The sequence below is a fragment of the Coturnix japonica genome, chromosome 1 (assembly GCF_001577835.2).
Source record: "Coturnix japonica isolate 7356 chromosome 1, Coturnix japonica 2.1, whole genome shotgun sequence".
Taxonomy (NCBI): domain Eukaryota; kingdom Metazoa; phylum Chordata; class Aves; order Galliformes; family Phasianidae; genus Coturnix; species Coturnix japonica.
The window spans coordinates 85,505,302-85,528,431 of record NC_029516.1 but is presented as its reverse complement, the minus strand read 5'-3'; the positions used below and the strand labels follow the sequence as shown (position 1 = coordinate 85,528,431).

General features: G+C 34.5%; 1 protein-coding gene across 4 annotated transcripts in view; it reads right to left on the bottom strand.

The window, feature by feature from the left end:
• Nucleotides 1-1,040: 1,040 nt before the first annotated feature.
• The window catches only part of GBE1 (1,4-alpha-glucan branching enzyme 1), a 140,222-nt gene continuing 118,132 nt past the window's right edge, over nt 1,041-23,130 (bottom strand). Inside the window, exons 15-17 of one of the 4 annotated variants that reach the window (XM_015880095.2) lie at nt 15,287-15,404; nt 13,508-13,570; nt 1,041-3,096 (exon numbers count right to left, since the gene is read on the bottom strand). In XM_015880095.2, the coding sequence (XP_015735581.1) occupies nt 3,040-3,096; nt 13,508-13,570; nt 15,287-15,404 (238 nt within the window). In that variant the 3' untranslated portion in view covers nt 1,041-3,039. Of the gene's footprint in view, nt 3,097-12,252; nt 13,112-13,507; nt 13,571-15,286; nt 15,405-23,130 lie in introns of those variants that run through there. The other 3 variants (XM_015880105.2, XM_015880114.2, XM_015880123.2) reach the window with 3 other exon arrangements.

The following is a 23,130-nucleotide window of genomic DNA, read 5'->3' as shown; positions in this document are numbered from 1 at the left end:
TCTCACTGGTCTCAGCCCACCTATCCAGCCTGCCCAGATCCCTCTGTACAGACATCAGACTCTCAAGCAGATCAACAGTTCCTGCCTGCTTGGTTTCATCTGCAAACCTATTGAGGGTATACTCAATCCCCTCATCCAGATCATCAATAAAGATATTAAAGAGGGACAGCACCAGTACAGATCCCTGAGAAGCACCATTCAGCCATCCAGCTGAATCAGGGAAGAGGAAACCTGTGGAAGACATGGGCTGCCAGCTTATTCCTGTGAATGCTATGGGAGACAGAATCAAAAGTTTTATTAAAGTCTAGGAAGATTATATCCTCCTCCAACAAGCCGATCACCTGTCACAGAAGGATATTAGGCTGGTCAAGCAACACCTGTGTTTCATTAACTGATGCTGACTGGGCCTGGTCACCTGGCTGTCTTGCACATGACCTGTGATCACATTCATTAAGTTTTGCTCCATAACCTTTCCCAATACTGAGGTCAGGATGACAGGCCTGCAGTTTCTCCCTCCAACCCTTCTTGTAGATGAGTGTCACATTTGCAAGTTTCCAGTCATGTGGGACCTCCCTGGTTGACCAGGACCGCAAATAAATTATGGAAATCTGCTTAGTAATCACTTCGGCCATCTCCCTCAGTAATGTTGGGTGGATCCTGTTCCACAGACTTATGACAGTCCAGGTGAAGTAGCATGTCACTAACTGGCTCCTCCTGAATTGCAGGAGGGTTTATTCTGCTCCCCATTCCTGTCTCATGTTTCAGGGGGCTGAATGTACATAAGGACTCCAAAAATTTCCTAATTATTATGCTTCTTATATTTACATGCTTACCTTGCAAATCTTGTAATTTGCTTTTATTAGTCTATTAATGCAGAAGAGTGATATGTGTCTGTCAAACAATACACCATTCTCCATAGATTGTTTCTGACCAAGACAAGTTACTGATTCCAAGACGGTTTTTGATATTGGTCTATCCAGTGTTAAGACTACCACACATTCCTTTCACAGTACAAGCAATGAAACATATACACATTTGTATTATTCTCCTCAGTTTATTTGCATGTAATTTTACAGTTTTTTCCTTCATGTCACACCTTTATTCCTTCCCTTTCAAAAGGCTTTGACAAGGGGACTTGCCTTCCATTACTTTTGGAAACCCAGAGATGGTGTAAATAAAAACAAGAAAGCAAAACCCCACCTACTGAACACCTACTAAATAAAATAATGTAAATACAGCATACACATTAAAATTTCCTAATTGTTTCAATACAAGGAAAACAATTTGGAAGAAAAAAAAACCACAAAACACATCAGTTCCAGTTGCTAAAATAGTTCAGTGTATTTTCTTCCAAAGACTTTATTTCAAAGTTTCAGTATAGAAATGCTTTTACTTGCTCACTACCAAGCAGATCAAACTGGTATAGCGGAAAATGAAGCATGATAGCCCACAATATTGTAGTACTCTGCCACAATACAGAATTCTCTTTCACAACGAATATAACAGACTAGGGATGTTCATAAAATCCCTTCATTGTGAACACTACCAAAAGACTGTTTTCCATCATGCCGCAAGATTCCATCATGTATCTTACTTAGCTTAAGAAATAAGCTATATAGAAGTACAAGTAAGCATTTCAAAACCTGTGAACAGATTTTCAGTGTTGGCACAGTTTTTCAGTAATTTACACAATGGTTCATGTAGTAAGCTGGGTAAAAAACAAGAAACAAAGGAAAAAGAAAACTTTCTGAAATGGTTACGGGCATCTTCCTCTTTGGCTAACTTAAAGTCACAAAATTCAAACTTGTATAAAAGAGACATTAACTTCATACCCAATTCTAATATGCCTTTGAGCATATTAGTGGAACAAAATAAAATACATTTCATTAATTCGGTATTAATTTTTCAGATTATTCCTTAATACATTTTCAATACATAAAGAATCTTAATTGTTACAAAAAGAAAAGTTCCACTTACTAAATAATTCTCTTGAACAATCTTAGCAGCATTCCAATAATTAACTGTCTTGATTTTATCAAAAACAACAAGAACAACAACAAACCTTGATTACTGTACTTTGAGACAGCTTTTTCTCAAAACAGAAACATTTTAGAAGTTACAAAAGTGCAAGAGGAAGCTCACATTCCAAGCTGAAAGGCAGCTTCTGGAAATGGTGAAATCATTATTACAAAGTCCTAACATCAATGAAATTAAAGCAATAAGATGAATTATGTATTTAGAACATTTTCCAGTGTAACATTCTCCTTAGTGAAGATCTTAGCAGTGTACATACAACAGTTAAGTTTTGTTTTGTTTTGTTTTCAGCTGTAGCAAGTGAGGTGCACAGACTAAGTGATTTCACAGACAGCGAGTAAGCAACCCAGCAGCATCAGCACATTGGCAGCCTGTTGTCTGCCCACTTTGTTCTTAAGCACCTTTTTGCAATTTTAATCAAATTAAAAAATGGCAAAGTACAACACTCTTAAGGATCTTCTCATTAATTTGGATGAATGTCTTAAAGTGCATGTTAGAACTCACTGCAGAAGAGGAACCTCCAATTAGGTCTCACAAATCCTTAAGGCTGCCTTTCAGCCAAAAACTTTTGTTTTATTTAAGCAAACCACTATTAATAAGCAGCATTTACATATAATGAGTATTTTAATTCACTTTTTGAAAAAGAAGATTTCAAGAAATTACAAACACTGGAGCAGGATCACTTTTGGTAAGAATGTTATTCCTCATAAAATTCTGTAAACAACACTTTAATTGAGAATACCTGCTGTTTTGAAGTACTGTTATCAAAAATTTTTGTTACCAAAATGACAACATTCTTCTTTCTCTTCCTTAAAGTTTTCTCAAAATAGATTCTAGCAAGCACAGACCTTTGCAGTTGCATGTGAATATTAGTCTTGTGTTTTAAAAACATTAATATTACTAGATTCAGCTTCAGAAAGATTCAACAGATCTAGTTTTGTTACACTTAGTAGTAGTACAGTGTAGTAGCACTTCTATCACTTGCTTCTTCAGTGACAGAGATCTTCACTGTGGAACATCCATATTCTGAAGCACAATTGCTACTCTGCTTGGAATGTACACCTAGTAAAAAGATGATAAGAACAAGGAAAAATCCATGAACATCACAAGATTCATTTTCTAAAATACAGCATCTGAAACAACATATGTCATACTTAGCCATTCAGTATTTCTTATTTTTGTGATCTTGCAGGTCATTCTAATTGTATTTTAAATGTCACTGGCTGCTTAGTTCCCAGCACTTGAGTTATACAAGATAATCTAAAAGTTTCAAAGACATCTTAATTACAATTTCTCCTCTTTTCTCTTTTTATAAATATTGCTTTGAAAGATTTAAAGTGGCTACCAGTAGAGGGCCTCATATGACTTCCAAAGTCTGATTTATAATATTTGAGGACATCTAGGTCAATAGGCTATGTAATGATAAATGAGAAAGTTTTACAACAGCATTTGAACACTCCTCTGCTGTGAAGTGGCCTCAAGGCATTTGATATCGTTTCATACAGGTAAGTACCAGCATTATGACACAGCTTTGCATTCTTCTCAGTCTTGGCATCTATGGAATTTCAGTGCCAGTTGCTAAAAATCACTCTAAAACCTAGATATAAATTCATATTAATCATTACACTATTGCATTTTGCTTTTCCCTTTTTTATCTGATTACCATGAGACAGATATGCAAATAATCAAAAGACTTCTCATAGATCACAAAAGAGCTTGTGGCAATATATTTTACATGACATTCCTTCTAAGCAAAGTAGAATCACAATCTGAAAACGAGACTGATATGCACTACCTACCAATTACCTTGATATATGGTACTCCATCAATTGTCAAGTGTATGAATGTGTTTGCTGAACAAGTCAATAAAAATGCAATTATAAAAGGTAACACAAGATTGAAGATTATCGGCTTCATTCTGACAACATCCTCCTTTAGACTACTCTCCATCCCTGTGGAATATCTAATATCCCACAATTTCAACTATGTTATCTGCAAACTAGAGCTTGATAGCATGAAAGGCTTTCATAGTTTTCAAAACAGAATGAAGGAACAGAGAAAAGAGCTTTAAGAAAAGGAGAAACAAGAAAAGAATAGCTGATCTTCATTGAATCAGACAGAGCCATGTCCAATGCTTCTTGAAAGGCAGTGAACATAATGATTTCCCCTAAGGTTTCAGTGATAAATAGCTCCACTTTTCAGGGGAGGAAATACTTAATGAACTAGCTCAGAATGTATAGATAATGCAGAGATTTTTAAATTGTGTATTGAGAAATTCAGCACTCCTATCTGATATGATAAAAATGGAAAGGAACTACAGGGAATCATTTTTTCTAAGAAAATATTCATAAAAAGCTACTTTGGTTAAGGCAACAAAGATCGACATTAATAGAGGATATATCAATTCTGTTATAGCCAGGACAATAATATATCAGATCTTATGAGAAATGTATTATCTCTGTTCCACTGGTACAAGTCAACTTGAATCTGAGAGCATTGTGGAAGAAGTCCACCAGTACAATGTCAATCAAAATTTTAGAATTGGTTTTAGGTACAATTTTGGAATTTGTGTAATAAATAATAATATAATTAATAAATTAAAAATACAATAACATATATTATCTTTAGATTGATTTTCTGCTTGTTTTTCTTCTTGTCGGGAAGAGATTCAACTGCAATTTTATTACATTATCAACTGCAATTACATTACATTAGTCACACATTTCTTTCCATACCTTGGAAAACTGAACATAAGTTCTAGTGTTTACTGACTTGGTGGGCTTTTTACTGAAACACAGAAAAGTCAGCTATGACATTACTTCCTAATCTGATCAACTTATGTCATTAATCAGTTTAAGCACCTCTAAGGCCTACATAAAAGTACAAGAAATATCAAAACAGCTAGGGCATGAGCAAGGAATACTTTCAATTGTAGGTTAAATATTTGTTTCACTGGCATGAATGCTTTTTTTTTATTATTATGTTTTTATTTTTAAATAGCAATATTACACAAGCATTAGATAATTCATGTTACTTTGTTTAAAAAGAATTCAGAACACCTGGGTGAAGGAGAGGTTATAAAAATGTGACCAAAGAGGTTGGAAAGATTGCCCACCTTTCATGAGGTGAGATCTAGAAGACTATTCGCTCAGGATCCAGCAAAATTTTCATCCTTCCCAGACCAGATTTCTAACATTTACTCTTCCTGCTTCTGGCACTCAAAATCCAAAGCTTTCCCAGCCTTTTCCAGTCTTCACATTTAACTTCACATTTAACAACCACTTGTGTAAAAACATATCCCCACACATTTCAGTTTATTTTCTCTATTCTTTTCCTGTTTTCCTCCTAGTCATAGACACTCCTCCTCCATCCTGACTAAGGGTCATCCTACTTGTAATTATTGAACTCTTCTGGCAGCCTGGCAGTAGTGGTGTATTGGTTAGATTACACACCACCTGTGTTTTGAAGAAAACAAAACAGAACAAAAACAGAAGCCAAATTTTTGAAGTGGCCTTTAAAAATTCTGCGATTACATATCATCTGTTGCAACTAGCAAATCCAGAAACAACAAGGAACAAACAGTTGGCATTTCAACTTTCTCCAAGAAATTCTTAATCATATTGAAAACAAGTGAGCAGCATAAAGCTGTATTACAGAAAGATATGCTCTCTCAGAGTGAACTAAATTTATTATACTAAACCCCTGACATCAAGCTGATATCAAGAGTTGAAATTTAAGGTGGCATTAATTGAGGCTGTATCTGTATGAACTGATCTCTTGTGCTTCAAGTTGACCAGAACAGTCAATACTGTTTTATTGAGCTAACGTTCTTTTGTTTGAACAGTCGCTTCAAGGGGTGTGAACTCATCAAGGATAGTCCACAAACAGCATATTATAAATTTATTTTTGGCTAGATGCTGTTGATTATTTGATACAATGTTCCCTTCTGTTTGCACTATTGCAATGCAATACTCCTGAGCATGTAATTACCGTCTTTTAGAAAATACAGCTTAGTAGAGAAGGCAACTATTCGAACAACATGAAAATACAATATGAACTCAATTCACATACTGTCTTCCAACAGTTAATAAGTTTATGTCTTCAGATTGTTCAAGGGTTCACAGACTACTTCACGTATTTTCTGAATTTACTGGAAAATCTTGACTGCTTTGTCAAAACTATAAAATGACGCTGTATAGCAAAGTGCATTTATAATGAAGACATTAAGCGGAATGGGTCTAAAGCTGGGGGACTGTGCAATTTCATACTCCCACAGAAATATGAGCTGCATTTCTTAGCCTTTGTCAGAATATGGTTTGGATCTCTCCTTTGAAGAGGGGAAGTGGAAAATTCCAAGACAAGTATTATTGCTATTTTGAAAGATTCATTTATGAAGGGTAAGAATTTTAAGTACACTATTAAGTTACTCTGTCTTTCACACCTACCTCTAGGTGGATCACAGCATCCTGCCTAATTAGTAATTATAAAAATTAATGAACCTTAAATAATTCTATAAAATCATGATGTAAAAAAAACCCAACAGCAACAACAACAAAAAACCAACAAAAAACACATAAAATCTATGGTAGAAATAGTGATATATGTGAATTAATAAAAAAATCAGTGCAGTTGGAAAAGTTGATATGAAACTTAAACTATCTAGATTATTGGTCTCTTAGTAATTTACTACAATCCTTCTCCCTCTTGAATTTGTAATTCATATAACTCAATAATATTTAATAGGAGATAGCACGCAGCATATTTTCTGCCCATGCTAGAATTTGTGATCAAGTGATACAGTTAAAAGAATAAAAATAATAAAAAAGAAAGAAATCCATTAGTAACAGGTTAAATTGAAATGCAAGCATCTGGTTGTATTTAAGTCCATATACATTTGAATATATAAAGAATAGATAAATCACAGCTATAAGCAAATGAAAGCATGCCTTAATTAGTGTCAATACATATATTTTAATTTCTCTATCCAATCTAATTAAGAACTGTTTGTTTATTGTATTTTAATCCATTCCATATCAAAACACATACCTATAGTACTCAGTATTGTAGAAAAAATAAATTTACAATAGCATACAATAAAAGGCCAGCATTCCCAGACAGACACATCCATGTTTATACTGTATTACTCAGTTCTATCTTCTTTAAATTCTGGTGAAAAAATGACAACCATGGTTCTTTTTGCATTTTCTAAGTAAGCCACCATATGTACTTTTTGCTTTGTTCACTTTTTTTTTAAGAAAGTCCATGTTATATTATTTTAACAATCACTCCAACACACTAAAATGCATTAATGAAGATGTGTTCCAGCACTGTATGTTAAGTGTCTGTGACAAACTCCACTCAATTCAATCTGGTATCCAGCATAACCACCAGTTCTTTTTATGAGGTCTCCTACTCAGCATACTGCTTTTCTAACCTTTACTAGTACATGGGATTCTTCTGACTTTTCCTCATTGACTTTTCTACTGGCTAAATCCTCAGATTTATTAAGATGCATCTGGATTGTGCCTCTAACATTCAATCTATCAATGACTGACCCTAATTCAGCGTCATCTACAAATCTTCCGGGGATGTGCTTTGTGTTATTATTTCAGTTACTGCTAAAGACTCCATCAAACAGCACCAGCCCTGGCACCTATTCTTACAGCAGTCTTCTTCATATCAGTCAACACCCGGACACTGAACCTCCAACTACTAAAACTGCAGCACTCCAAGAGTTTTCAGTGTGTGTAACTATCTTCCCATCCAGCTTGTACTTCCAGTTGTAGGAGACAAAGCTTAAAGCTTAAACTACACTGATTGTAGTTCCCTCCTCCACATACCTAGATATTTCATCAGAGAAAGCAACCAGGTTATCAGGTACATTTTGCATTTACTAATCTGAGTTGTCTTTCTGATCAATTCAAACATATCTCTTTAGATATGAATTCCAAGGGGATATGGTCCATGAGTTCCCAGGAGACTGAGCAGGTAAGGCTCACTGGCCTACAGATCCCTTCAGTTTCTTTTTTTGCTTTTACTACAACCTTTCTTCAGTTGCCAAAATTTTCCCCTGGACACTGATTTTTCACAGATGATTTCAGCCTTGCAACCACTCCAGTGAAATCTTTCCAAATCCCTGGATATATCCCATTTATCCAGGTTCTTTAAGGTGTCCCTAACCTATTGCTCTGTTGCTGCTACATTATTTTTGATAGTGTGTTGGCACACAAAAGAACTGGAAAGCAGTTTTTGCCCTCAGAGGCTGAGGTTTAAAAACAAAAAATCAAACATATTTAGCTTCTCCTTTTCTCAAGGATCTCACATTTTTTCTTGAGCTCTTCTGATATTTGTACACTTACTGAACACTTGTAGAACTCTTTTCTTGCCATCCTTTATATCTCTAACTAGTTTTTAACTCAAACTAGGTTTTGACCTCTCTGATTTTTCTCTTAATAGTCTACAACTTGCTTGAATATTTCTTCATTACCTGCCTTATTCCCTCATTTTACATGTGTAATTAAGTTTACCAAGTAGCTCCTCATTTTTTTATTGCTGTGTTTAGCATACATGTTCTTGTCATTTATGATTTTACATAGAACAGTTACTGAGGTGTTGACTTTCAATGAACAATTACGAAAATAAAAGTCACTTAAGAAGTGATAACTGACTTATCCTTAAAGGATGTTCTAAAAAAAAAACAAACAAAAAAGAAACAACCTCAAGACAGACAACTTAATGTAAAGTGTTATTACACTACACTAACTCAGATCCTTAACCTTTGTTTCGCCATAGAAATAATAATAATAAAAAAGATTTAACAAGAACTGTTTTTTTCCCATTTTAGCTCAGTACAAATATCTTAGCAGCAACATCCATGTTTTCCCTCTTTTCCCTCTTATTATTCCTCGTGATGCTGGTCACAACAGTTAAAAACTTGATATTTTTCCAGGCTTTCTTACCCTAAATGAATCTCTTGAAAGCCAGGAGATGTGGACACTAAGAAATTAATTCTGGAAGCCTTTCTTAAGATGTTCACCTCCTTGTGCACCAATTGCCGACTTCAAAATGTCTGTCTAGCTCAGATCATGTAACAGTATATAAAAGCATCTTGATTCAAAGCACAACAGGAAGTCCAGACATTTATCATCAAAAGAAATTACAGTTAAATGCCTTTTTTCCTGTTTTTCTATACACCACTGAGGAGAGTTACATAAGTATATTCTAGTCTTGCTTTTCCTTTCATATACTTCTGCTGAATTATATAGTTTCAATTAACAGCTTCAGTTTGGTTTACATTCTTATATCTTCTATCCTGCCTTTCTGATCACAGATTTTATTTCATTTGTCTTCATAATTTCACAAGGCTTACTTAATTAACATGGATATAAGTGAAAATTCAAAGTATAGAATATTAAGGAGAATACATTCATAGGAAATCAACTTCCTGACTATCTTTCAATCATATCATCCTCTCAATGCTGTTTCAAGCATTCTGTGCTCATCCGGCAGGGCCTTCTAACTCCTTCCTCCCCTTCAGGATTACAAACTTATTCACACTGGAATGGGCCTCAAGAGGCAGGGCCAGCTATGAGGTCAAACCAGGTTAGTCATGGCCTTAGATATCTCAATGAACTGAACCTTTGTTTTCTACACCAACTGCTTACTTAGAGGTCGCCTACCCTCTGTGTTGTCACACTAACTCTGCTATTTTAGGAAGCCATCAAAAAACACATCAGGAGACTCATAAGGCCTTCACTAATGGAGGGAGTGAAATATGCAGAAGGGAGAACATCATAACCTCTGGGGACAGTTCGGGTGACTCAGCTGTGAAAATAAAGTTTTTGACAAAGTTAATTTTCAGATGTTTAGTCATCAAGTTATTGAAAGTCTTTTTATTCCCAATGGAATATTCAGTGGAAATAAAGTGGAATAGTTGTGGTTGACTTCATGGGCAGAATAGCTAACAAAGATGATGACTGAGGACAGAAACGTTTGTAAGTCAAATACATAGAACATGTTTTTCTTTATCTCCTCTTTGACCTTCTCATACGACTTGTCAATTTAAAATGTCATAGTGGCAGTGACAATGTTTGCAATTAGGCAAATTTCACAGATCAGAGTTTCTAGTACTAATACAGTATAGCCAATATAACACACACATGAAAGCATTTCTTACAAGCAACCTGTTTTCCACCTGCATTCATGGTGCTCTATCAAGATCATATTCTGTTTATGCGGGCTATCGTGTAAACAAGGAAAAGAAGATGGTCTTGCAACCATTTGACAGGAATTTGTAAAATGCTTTTCAGTATTCAAATACTTAATTTCAAGAAACAAGAAATGAGAAAAATTAAGAATACAGAAATATAAAATACAGGAAGTATTTGTGAACAGCAGCAGTCATAAGTACGAAGCTCACCTTAGATATTTCAGGAGGGTTGAAATATATAGCAATCTCTAAATATATATTAAAACAAATAAATAAAAACAAAACAAAAAACAACAAATAAACAAACAAGCCATGAGCAAGAAATGTTACAAACTACATTTCTACTTTCAGATCCATCAAAGTAGATTCAGTACCAGGTGCAAGCACAACTGAAATTGGCTGGAACCATAATGAACTACCCTTCATCCTACTTTGAGGGTTGGAAAACATCAAGTCCTAAAAATCATTTCAAGGTCATTTTGCAGCAGATGGAAGAATTACTGGAACTCAGAGCTAGATCAGGCACTGCAGAAAAATATTTGATAGTGCATATTGCAGCTGGTGGATGCAGAAGGCAATATCACAGGAGTCTGTGCCAACATTTTCCCAAACTTTTAATTAAAATGAGGGCTTTGGACAATCTCACGTCTCTGTATCACTACTAATTGTCAGACACTGAGACTATTCTGAGAATATAATTAACCATCAGTGAATAAGATACATGATAGCTTTTACTTCCTGACTGTAACTTGTTATAAAGAAATTCATATTTCAGATTTTATTTTGCAAGATATTGCATATGAAAAATAAGGTATGCTTACAATAATGTGAAGTGCTGCCTTCCAATTTGTTTTTCAATTTACAGCTGTAAAGCATGAATATGCAGAAAAACATTTCTCTGACTGTCTTGCTTCATTTATGCAAAAGATCTCCAGATCTCTTTTTCAACATTTCTATTATCTTTTGCACTCTTTCTTAAAAAAAAGGTTACTTCAATAAGACAACAAACTCAAACATGCAGTCCAAAAAAATGAGACTGAATGAAAGTGGATAACAGACTAAGTTTTGATTCGTTATACTTGTTTCTGAGTTTTTGTTTGTTGAAAAATTAAACTTATCAATGAATACAAGCAAACTAATTTATCAATTTACTGTTAATTTATCTTAATCAACAAAAGGCAAGATCTTGCTGCTATCTGAACCTAGTTAGAACAGTCAATTTTCTAACCACAGATACTGTGTCACATATTGTGTATATCTGTGCATGTTAAGGGAAAAAATAGTTAAAGATTACATCATTCTTTTAAAATTCAATATATAAATCCTTATCCTTAAAGTTTTCCAAATTACTGTTTTCAAAGCTAAGGTCACTAAAAGCTTTTAGATCATTTCAGTCTATGTGAATATTTTTAATTTGTCAATAGACTCATGGAGACATGAAGTTGCACTTTGACACTGAATATTATACATTAAGGTCAAGGTTAAAAGGTCCAACCCAGCAATAAGGATATTCTTAGAATACACTATACAATTTCGATTTGATGTAATGAAAGGGAGAAGGAGTATTTCAGCTTCCACTAATAGTTTAGATATTTGAACTGATGAGAACTACAGGAAAAGTAAATCTATAAAAACTGAAGTATGTTAAACAATTGCACTTCTCATTAACTGCATACTGTTTTGCCAATGACACAACACTCTGCAACTTTAGACTGCTTATTACTCACTTCTGTTGGTTCAACAAGTATAAAACAGTGCTTCCATACAAATCCTTAATTCTGGTGTATTAAGAAAATATTTAAGTTACTATGACGCACTTTTAGATCTAATTACCTTTTCAATAAAAATCAATCAAGTCAAATGCCTGATAAAACATTTGGAATGATGAACGTTATTAGAAACAGACTTTTCTTCCCCCACCCTCTTCTTGCCCCAAATCAATGTTTCACATCCAGCTACAATAATCAGGTAAGGTACAAACAAAAAGGAGCACTAGGATCTTACAGGAGTTGAAACACGTCTGCAGCATTTAATTTGAAATGTGAAGACGTATATAAAACTAGAAGGTAATGCAAGCATTGAAAAAAGCACACATCTTTCATAAAACACAGAATGTCTTGGGTTGGAAGGGACCTTAAAACCACCTAGCACCAACCCCCTGCCATGGGCCAGGTTGCAACCCATGAGATCAGGCTGCCCATGGCTCCATCCAATCTGAGCTTAAACACCTCCAGAAATAAGGCATCCACAACAAACATAGCTCAAAAAGGACTACTAAAGCCTTTTTTTCATGGCAGCAATACAAACAAAAATGTGACAGTTTAGAAGTCCATCTGTACAATGACAAATATGTTAACAGCTTGTTTTAAGAAGGTTTGATCACATGAAAAGTTATGTACATTTCATGTATCTGTTAACAACCCACAGCAGAGCAAGCAGCAAAATGGAAAAAATGACATTATTTACATAGAATACTTTTGATATATTTTTCTACAGAATTTTCAAGGCATGCATGATGATCTTGAAATCTGGCCTTCTACAGAACCGGAATTACCATATATTCATCAGAAAAATTCCAGTGTCGAGTAGTATTTACAAAGTTTACCCTTCATTCAGTTTTCTTCACTCCAGGTATTTCAGATTTCTTCTCATTTTGCAATGTCACTTTGAATACTTCTTTTATTAGGTGATGTTTCTAGAATGAATTATGTCACGTCTAATCTCCTACTTCTATAACATGTTTGTGCACTATTTAAGCTTGACTTGAGCAGAAGAATTATTGCATGTAATTTCATTTTGTCATAGTCCTGTGGGCATGTTTTACTGGCAGTGTTTATCTAGCACACCTTAAGGGAGGTGCATCTTTCACTGTAAAAAAATATTTGTGGTTAATTTTGAAACTAGATACTTAACTCACATGCAGTACACAAGTATAATAAGATAACTACAAGAAAAAACCTTTTCTGAGTTCACTAGGGTGGTGTCATTGAAAAGAAAAATTGAGGGGAAGAAATCTGTTTGGATTTCTTAACGTTAAACCAGGACTAAAGTAATTTTCAAGGATGATGGATTATCAAAGAACTGGGATCTAAATTTCTATCCGTGATAAAACATTTATGTTTTGTTGTAATATACCAGCTGCTCGTATTCACTGTAACTCTTGTTCTTTCTTACTTGCCATTGTATCTTGCTGGATTTGGTCTGAATCTCCACATTTTTTCCCCCCAGTTACTTTTCCTTTGTGTCCTCTTACTACCATTTTACCTTTATGAGGTGCTTGTGGCATCTTCTGGAGTGTTGGCTGAGGCTGGTCTGTGAATTGGACTGCTGAAGGACATAAGGGAAAGTTGTCATGACCCACTCTGATGGGTATCTATCTGACTCAGAAGTGCCAATGCCATGCCACAGCTTATGCTGCAAAAATGCATTTGCTGCTTTGCTTGTCACATGCTTCATCTTCCACATGCTCCTAATTAAGACGCGTCTTCACGTTTTGTTGTATTTTTTCCATCCTGAATGATTTGCACTCATCATCTAAAAGCCTTAATGTGAAATATACACTCTAAATTACAGTTAATTGGCTTACAGAAGTTAAGTTAGTGGCAGACAATTAAAATGCTCTCTAATCACTAAAGCACTTGAATTGGACACAGGAAGCAAGAATTCTGGAAGCATTAATTTGCTGTATAACCTTCAGGAATGAACTTTTAGTTCTTCAGTTTCTTAGTGTGCTTATGATAATAGATACTTACCTATACTCAATGGCACTGTCACATTCAAACACTTAAAAAAACAAAAACAAATGTTCCCAAGATGCTTTAGGCCAAGCACAATAAAAGCATAATGTAACAAAACTGTTTTAAAACATGCCAACAAAAGAATTGTCAATACTCTGAATATAACAAAAGAAGGTATAAGAGAAAGCATGAGAGACAGAGATTAGAGCACACAGTAATTCACAGGAATTTGTATCTCACAAGAAATGTGAAACTTGAAGATCATTTATTCATTCTGTCATGGAAGAAGAATGTCACATACATACTGGTATAGATACTCCATATCTGTAGTCTGTTACATTACAAAAATAATACACTATAAGTATTTCTGTATACAGATATACCTGTGTATAGAGATGCACCTTTTCACACACATTGATGATTTTGACATAAAAATGTGGTCAGAAACATACGCATTCTCAGAACATATCCACTGAAGTCTGACTAATTCATGGCCTTATTGAATCTTATTATCTGTTGAACTTGTGAAAATACATACAAGTGTGTAATACACACACATACACACACACACACATACACATATAGTATATGCACACATGTATATGTATACATATAAAAATAATGGGAAATGGTAGATTTATAAATGAATTGCGGTAAGGGATTATGATTTCAAGAGTAATGACAATAGGCACTATTTTGGTTTCGATTAGTCACCACCTCAGCTAACAGAAATTGTATATGCAGCAATACAAGAAAAGTGATAAGAAGGTGATCTGAAGTGATTTGAGGGAAAGTCTTTGTTCGCTGTTTATAACAATTAGGACTAAACATTCTTGATGTGAATAGAGAAAGTCTGTTCTATGTTTTTTCTGTAAACTGAGGTGGATAAAGCCAGCTGCCTTTGTGAAGTTAAGCAAATGATTTTAAGAAAGCAATTAAAAATTAGTTTCTATAGCTTTATTCACTAATAAAACATGCAGATGGAGTTTTTTCAGACATGAAAACAAGGTTTTACATTAAAAGTGGCAATTCAAAAGTACATTAGAAGGTTTTCATGCATATCACATGGCAAGACAGTGCAGGATGACATGCAAATGAAAAGTTAATGTCAAAAGAAAATTAGTAAATATAATTAGACATCATAAAATTGTAACATTCTCTCTGATGTATTCATACGCAAGCTAATTTCAGAAAATAAAAACAAACAAAACCACAACAGAAATACTCCTAGAATAGTCTCCATATTTGTATGAAGTCTTTTCAAGTTGTTCAATTATTCAGATTAAAAATAGAACACCTTTCTTACCATAACTGAATTAGGTCGACAATTGTGAGGATATTCTTCAGAGAAGTACTCTGTATTGTGGTCCAACCTTTGATGCCCTCCATATTCTGAAGCATCAGAATCCATAAGGATTTTATACTTAAAAAGACTGTTAAGGTATTATGTCAAAAATATGTTAAATGGGAAGTAAGTGAAAGTGAAAATTCTGAAAGAACTGCAATATTTTATGCCAACATACTCAATATATAGGGAATTTAAATATATATACATAAGTATATATTCCTGTGAGCGAGAAAATATACAGAACCTATAAAAACTGTTTTTCTTTTTGGTATGTTGACTCCAGTAAATAAAGGAGCTTCCCACCTTGTCTGCAATTTTCAATGAATTATAAGTTTACTCTATTACAGTAGATATACACAGCAATTTTTGCAGTGATCTAGACTAAGGATACACCAGTAAACAAAGTAAGTGACTTTGATGTGAACTGCATTTATAAGAAATAATACAATTATGAACAATCACCAAAATAACAAGTAGTGTTTAACTGCCAAAGAGTCTGATCAAGTGTTAAAGAAAAAAAAAAATATATATTTATAGGAATAAAACCTTATAATTCCTTTCAAAGTTCATAGAAGAACAAAAGAAAAGTTATATTTAATAGAAGACAAGCATTATTCTGACTGCAGTTGCTAAAATGGGGGTGTTACATCACATTTTAGCAATGAGTTGGAATACCTGTATGGATACATATAAGAACTTAAACAAACAAACAAACAAACAAACAACAACAACAAAAAAAGCAAAATCCAAAAACAAGTGATAAAATAATTTTGAAGGAAGAAAATAAAAAATATAAGGGAAGAAATAAAGAGCTAATACTTATTCTAAAGTACAGTTCTTGTTTGGGACAAGAACAAATGGAGTACTTTATTATTTTCTGGCATCACTTCAGCTGTAGATGTTTATTACACAAGCTATTTAGAACCCTTGAATTTCAATAGGTTTTAATTTCTTGTTCTGGTATAAATAGAAAACCTTTTACCTCTTGAAATTACAACAGAAAGCCTCAGTCTATACCTCTTATCTCCCTCTCACAAAAAGCAAACAAACAAACAATAAAACAAAACAAAATCCAAACACATACGGAGAAATAAATGAATGTTCTATAATCACAAACTGCCTTTTTAATTTAAAATCACAGAAGAAGCTTATTCTGACAGAGTGTGTATTTGTTAGGATTAGGGAAGAATGAAACGTTATGCACTCAGGAGTTCTTTAACTGCTCTTGGACTTCTGTATTTGCTCACTCTTTTGAAAAAGGACTGATTAAAATCTGGGGATTTGGTATTTACAGAATTGTTTTTGTTACAGAATTTCTCTATCTGTAAGAGGTACTGATGAACTTACTTAGAAAACTTCCTGACTGCCACAGTCCTACCAGTTTAAAACCCCAGCAATAAGAAAGACTGCTCATTTGAAGCCTGACATAACACAAAAGATGTCTAAACTAAAAGTAAGTGCAAATTTATTCTGTGATAGTTCAGAAGACCAGCAAATTGCACAGGTTTTGGGACAGAAGAAGGAAAGAAGAAATACAGGCGCAGATGAGGGAGAAAAACCAAAGCTGTCAATTAGCTGTGTATTAGTATAGTGTAATATAATGTATTTGCAGCAAAAGAAACCAATCTCCTAACTGCCATGCTAGCTTCTAATTTCTATAGGGTAGGTACTGAAGAAAGAAACACTACACTGTCCAGCAATATTCTTGTTTGTTGCTTTTCTTGTTTCTCTATTAAGAAAATATTAGGGAAATTATACTTCATTGCTGGCTTTAATTCTCAATGCCTTATGTGCTCACTATATACACCCTCCCCTTTATTTTAAAAACATGCCCAAATTGTCAGCCATTTCTTGGCATGCACAACATATCTACAAATTACAGCTCCAACTTTTCCAAAGCCAGTATCAAGAAGGGCTGCTACTGTTCCATTGTATGTTTTATGAACATGGCAGAGGAATGTCTCCCTCAAGCATTTCACTCATTGCTACTATGATCTACATTATACATTAAATTTAATAATTTATCAAGTTTGCTGAGGGGCCTGACATCTCTAATGGTTCCTTTAAAACTATCTACAGCAAGTGCAATTGTTATGGCTATACTAATCGGAAACAAATTATCCAGTTTCCTTAATCTACACTATCAAAGTATGACTAGCAGTGTTCTCTAGCTATCACTGCTTCTCCACACCTTGCAACACAGCTTATTTGGAAGAATTACTGTTAACCAGATCCTGTGGACATGTGGACAGAAGCATTCTAAGATCTTCATAAATTAGAAGGAAAAAGACTTAGTTTGGTAAACAAGACCGTTTCCTTTCCAACTTAAACCTCATAAAGAAGTTGCATTCACTTTTGAGAATTTTATGAGCATTGAAGTTTTAGAATGCTACCTTCATATAAACATGAAACAACAGTTTTGCATTTTAATTAAGCACACAATAGAAGTATTTTATTTTACAGTGAAGTCTCCTGTTTCACTGACAGAACACTGGAAATACTACCCCGATTCAAAAAAAGTCCAATTTCTGTTCAGTTTGATTCTCTGACTGTATATTTCTTAACTACTACAGTGGAGAGAAACATGAAAAAGCAATGAACTCTAGTACAGATAGAGCTGGAAATGGAACGTCTGTAATTATACACCACATTAATTACCGAATTACCATGCTTTTTTGATATTTTGAAATACATATTTTAACACAGATTTTTAATTTAATCTTTTGCATGCTTAATGACACATCAAGTACCACCAAGTAAAGGCATACTATAAAATGAAATAATTTGTATTTTGTTCCTCAACTTCTAGTATTGAAAAAAGAATACCAGTATTAATTGTGGGGATGATGGCCCTGCATAGTTAGAAACTTTGCAGAAGAGCAGACAGGAATTTCTACTGGAAAATGATGTGAAACTTATTGAATGTGTTTCATCTATGATAGATGTTTAAGTACAGTTGGGTCCTATGTATTATACATAACAGTCTTATTAGAGTGCTAACTTACACAACAGATTACTTGACCCATCAAGTTAGAAAGTCTGATTATGACTGATTAAGACTGGAAATGTAGGAAGGATAATTAAGCGTATGAAAAGACTATGTCAACCTGAGTTTTGCCTCCACCTTTCATTACATGTTTTCAAATTAGGATCAGGCACTGTTATAATTTTGATGTTATCATACTATTAAATGTTTAAGCACCCACACTTCTGTTTCTGTGATGTTTTCCAGGCAAGTAACTAGAGCTTGAATGTATACATAAATATTTATTTTTCAGATGTCTTTCTATGCTTCTCAAAATATGTAAAAAATGTCTTGACAAGATTTCATTTTTATCCCTCGCTACTATTTCTTAGCCAAAAAGAAAAGGATATGGCTCTGACAATCCCTGAAGGACAAAGATGAAGTACAGATAAGAAAGGATCAAAAACTGGTTGAAACACTTACTTAATGGTTGTATATAGGAACTTTCAGAAAATGAATTTAGGCTAGAAAGAAAGTAAGTTATGGAGAACAGACATAGGAACATTTGAAGAAGCCTTTGATCTTTTAAACAGTCCTGGGATCAACTGAGTCACTTATAGAGGCAACAACAGTAACAATGGCGTGGCTGCACACTTAATTAATCTGTAAATTGTAACATTATACAAGATTAGATTTACTCATTCTCATTACATGCATACGTATTGGAAGATTTTCTCAAAAGGAACAGCTAAGGTACACTGTCCTATTTAGGATGTCCAAAGAAAAATTTCACACAGAATCATAGAGGTTGGAAGGGACTTAAAATGAACTGTTAAAATTTTTAATTAACACATCTTCCTAGGTAATAATGCTGGTGAAAGTTGCATGTTTACAGATGTTGCCATGTGCAAGAACATTAAGAAGTAGTGGCGGGAAGGAGAACACAGAAATAAAACACTGAGACCTCCAGGAACTGTAATTTTAATATTACAGATAGGAAAGAAGTATAGGATACTGTAGTACTCTCTCCTGTTAGGCAGCAACAAGTTGACACAATTTCTGTACACGTTTATCTAATGCTCTTTGACTGAAAAGACAGAGAATTTGGGTCTTACTCAAGTTGGATGTACTGAAGTTTTTAATGAACATGCATTTAGCAACTTAAAAATCATTCTTAAGTGTAGTAGATGGAAATCAAGGCTGACTCTGTCTAATACAAAGCATTAAACTGTGTTTTAGTACAATTAGTTTATTAGCTATATACAAATTGATTGCATAAGATAAAAAAAAATCCAAATAAAACCTTCAATGAGTTGGAAATATTATGACCAATCTAGCCTTCAGACTATGGTAAAATATTCTTGCCCATCTGAAATAGGAATCAAAAGCCACATTCAAGTGTTGTACCAGCATTTCTCTTTTGTCTTGTTTTAGAAACTAGCATACAAGCAGTCTACATCTGAACTAAATTCAATATTGTAATAAGAGGATGATTAGAGGTCAGATTGAATATCTAGTAAAGCAGCAGAATGACTCATATCAGCATTTAAAAGCTGAGTATACAAGTTTTTCCAACTTTGCTCATTAAAGAAAAAAGGTCACTCTAAGTCAACAGCATAGAAATAACTAAGGGTCAACCCCTGTAAGCGTGGATTAGAAATCTGCCATGAATGCACCAACATTCCCTTTCACTATTTTAAATTAAACACAAAAAATAGCTTATCCTGCTTTTTCAGTACTTCTCTATTCAAAATTGAAAACTACAAGAGGCAAAATATGAAGTTCACAGATTTCACATTTCATTTGAAGCCTTCACAGATACCAGTCACTACCATGAAGTTTGTATGTCCTTAAATGCATCATTATCTGAAATAACTTTTTTCCTTACTTCAACACATAGTGCAGCATCCTAAACCTCTCTGGGCAGTCTGTGCCAGCACCTCACCACCCTTTCTGTGAAAAAACTTCCCCATGACATCTAATTTAAAACATTCCTTTCTTTGTTTAGAATCCAGTCCCCTGTGTCCTATCATTATCTACCCTTGGGAAAAGTTGATTTCCCTTCTGTTTATAATTTCAGCTTCAGTTCCATTCCACTACTTCGATCTATTTAAAATCATCTCTGAGAGTGGTCTGGCATTATCAAGAGTGCATTTCCCAAATTTAAGTCAGTTCCAATTATTTACTTATGTTTACTCATCTTTAAGAGCTCTGCTGACAGAAATAACACAAAGCTGCTATTTAGGAAAGCTACTGCTAAATAGATGCAAGTTAATCAGAAGAAACAAACAAACAAACAAACAAACAAAAAAATAAATTAAAGCTAATCTAGGTAAAAGAGATATAGATGCCCCCACTTACCACAGGAGTTTACACTCATAAGAGTAGAAAAGAGTATCAAAAGACAGCCTAAAGGAAAATAAAGGAAAACTGGGATCATCAAATATGTAGGTTGAAACTTCTGGAAGTCAGCTACCAAGTTGCTCAGGGTTTTATCTAGTAAGATATTAAAAAGGTTACTCTAAAGATTGAGCCTGCACAGCCTTGTGGAAAATCTGTTACAGCACTTGCTTGCCTACCTGCACTGTGGAAAGTTTCTGTTTGGAAAAGCAACATCCCTGCAACTAGACTTGTAAGTAATACAGAATCACAGAATTATCAAGGTTGGAAAAGACCTAGAAGATCATCTAGTCCAACCATTACCAATACTTCCCAGCTAAATCATATTCCTCAACACAACATCCAAACGTTTCTTGAACACTCCCATGGTCAGTGACTCCACCACCTCCATGGGCAGTGCATTCCAATGTCTGACTACCCTTTCTGAGAAGTAATACTTCCTAATGTCCAGCCTGAATCTCCCCTGGCACAGCTTAAAACCATTCCCTCTAGTTCTATCACTGATTACACGAGAGAAGAGGCCAACCCCCAGCTCACTGCAACCTCCCTTCAGGAAGTTATAGAGAGCAATAAGGTCTCCCCTGAGCCTCCTCTTCTCCAGGCTGAACAATCCCAGCTCTCTCAGCCTCTCCTCATAAGGCCTGTGCTCCAGACCCCTCACCAGCTCTGTAGCCCTCCTCTGAACACGTTCCAGGGCCTCAATGTCTTTCTTGCAGTGAGGGTACAGTTGTACCATGGTTGTAATCTCCATCAAGGCTACTCCAACACAGATTTTAGACTGGATTTACTGGAACCATGCCCTACTAAAGAGCAGAAGATATCTGGGAAGAGAACATCATTCTGGTTTTCAAAATTATGCATAAAAGCTGTTGAAAGAAGCACTGATACATGGAAATCATAAGGATGACAACGCAGGTAATATGTGCCTATTACATACAAATGTATCAGCTGATTTGAGAAGTCGAAGCCAACAGTAATGAACCAGGGCTAAAGGAAAACACTTACAGAAAGCAAAAACAGATAAATTGTCCAGGCAACAATTTTCATTGCCAAAAATGTTACCACTTGAAGAAGATACCCTGTCAAAGAGTGAAGATAAGAAACAGAATGAAAAGGAAATGAAAGCACATGTAGAACTGAAAATCATTATTATAACACCGATTTTGTAAAAGAAGAGCTACGGCCACAATCATAACTTATTAATTATAAAAATGCACAACAAAACCAATAAATACATTCACATATCATTATGACTAAACAATGAATGCTTTAATCACCTCAAATCCTAAAAAGCAGAAACCAGATTTTCAAATTAGATCAGGAATACCCAGGTAACAAAAAGGACATTAAAGGGACAAAATTATATGCTGTTAAGGCACATTAAGTAAAACAAGAACTCATTTTTTAAATGCACCATGTATGGAGGAAAGATGAAGAAAAGAGAAGCCTCCAGAACAACTCAAAAAAGCCCATATTTTTTAGGATTTTTTGTTTGTTTTGTCTTTAATGGTTCTTGAATTTCAATAACAAAGCAGGTAATTGGGCAATTTCAAGGCAAAGGGTATCTGTTTTCCTCCTCTCAACAAATTTTGGAGAGGACTAAGGTGTCAGCTTTGAGGAAGAGCACATTAGAGTTTCTAGATGAGTTTTTAGATCAAATTAAATGTCTTGGCTCGATGATCTTCAACTTAGAATATTTATAGGTTAGCCAAAGCCATTTATAAGTTAACTAATGATGCAGCACTTAAGGGGAAGGGGTTTGCTTCAACCAAACATACATATGGATGTATATAAACCAATATCAGCTGATAGTCATGAAGATAAAATGCTAATTTACTTTTGTTGCAAGATAACAACCTTTGTTTAAAAAATAAAATAAAATAAATTCATATATATATATAGTGTAATTTTAATGAGACTCCTGACATGGTAGAAGATTTAGTAAAAGTCAGCATGAAATCTTATGGAAGGAAAAAAGATTGTTTACGAAATCTTTAAGAAAGCTGCTTTTAGAAACATTCATTTTGTCACAAATTCTTCTCTCTCTCATGCCAAATCACTTACCCAGGTGTACACTCCAAATGTACAATGCTTAAAGCAACGTCAGTTACTAACACTTCATTATGTCTCTTACATTCTTCCTGATTCATAATGAGGATGCAGCTACTAGACACATCTTTTACATTCTCTGGAAGATTACAGTTGTTCTGAGTTGTTATTCTTCGCTTTGGAATTTTCCTCACTGCAGTCTCTGTAAGTGTTAGAAAAGATTGCTGTTCACTGTCTGCTTATCCTTGTTTACTTGCAATGTGTCTGCTTTCCTACTGTGCTAATGGGAAAAGGAATAGCATATGTTAAATCTTGTTGCCATCCCACTGCTGTTAGGATGCAGGGTTGTCTGACAAGTCAGCTGTGCCACAACAGAGATGGTGACACT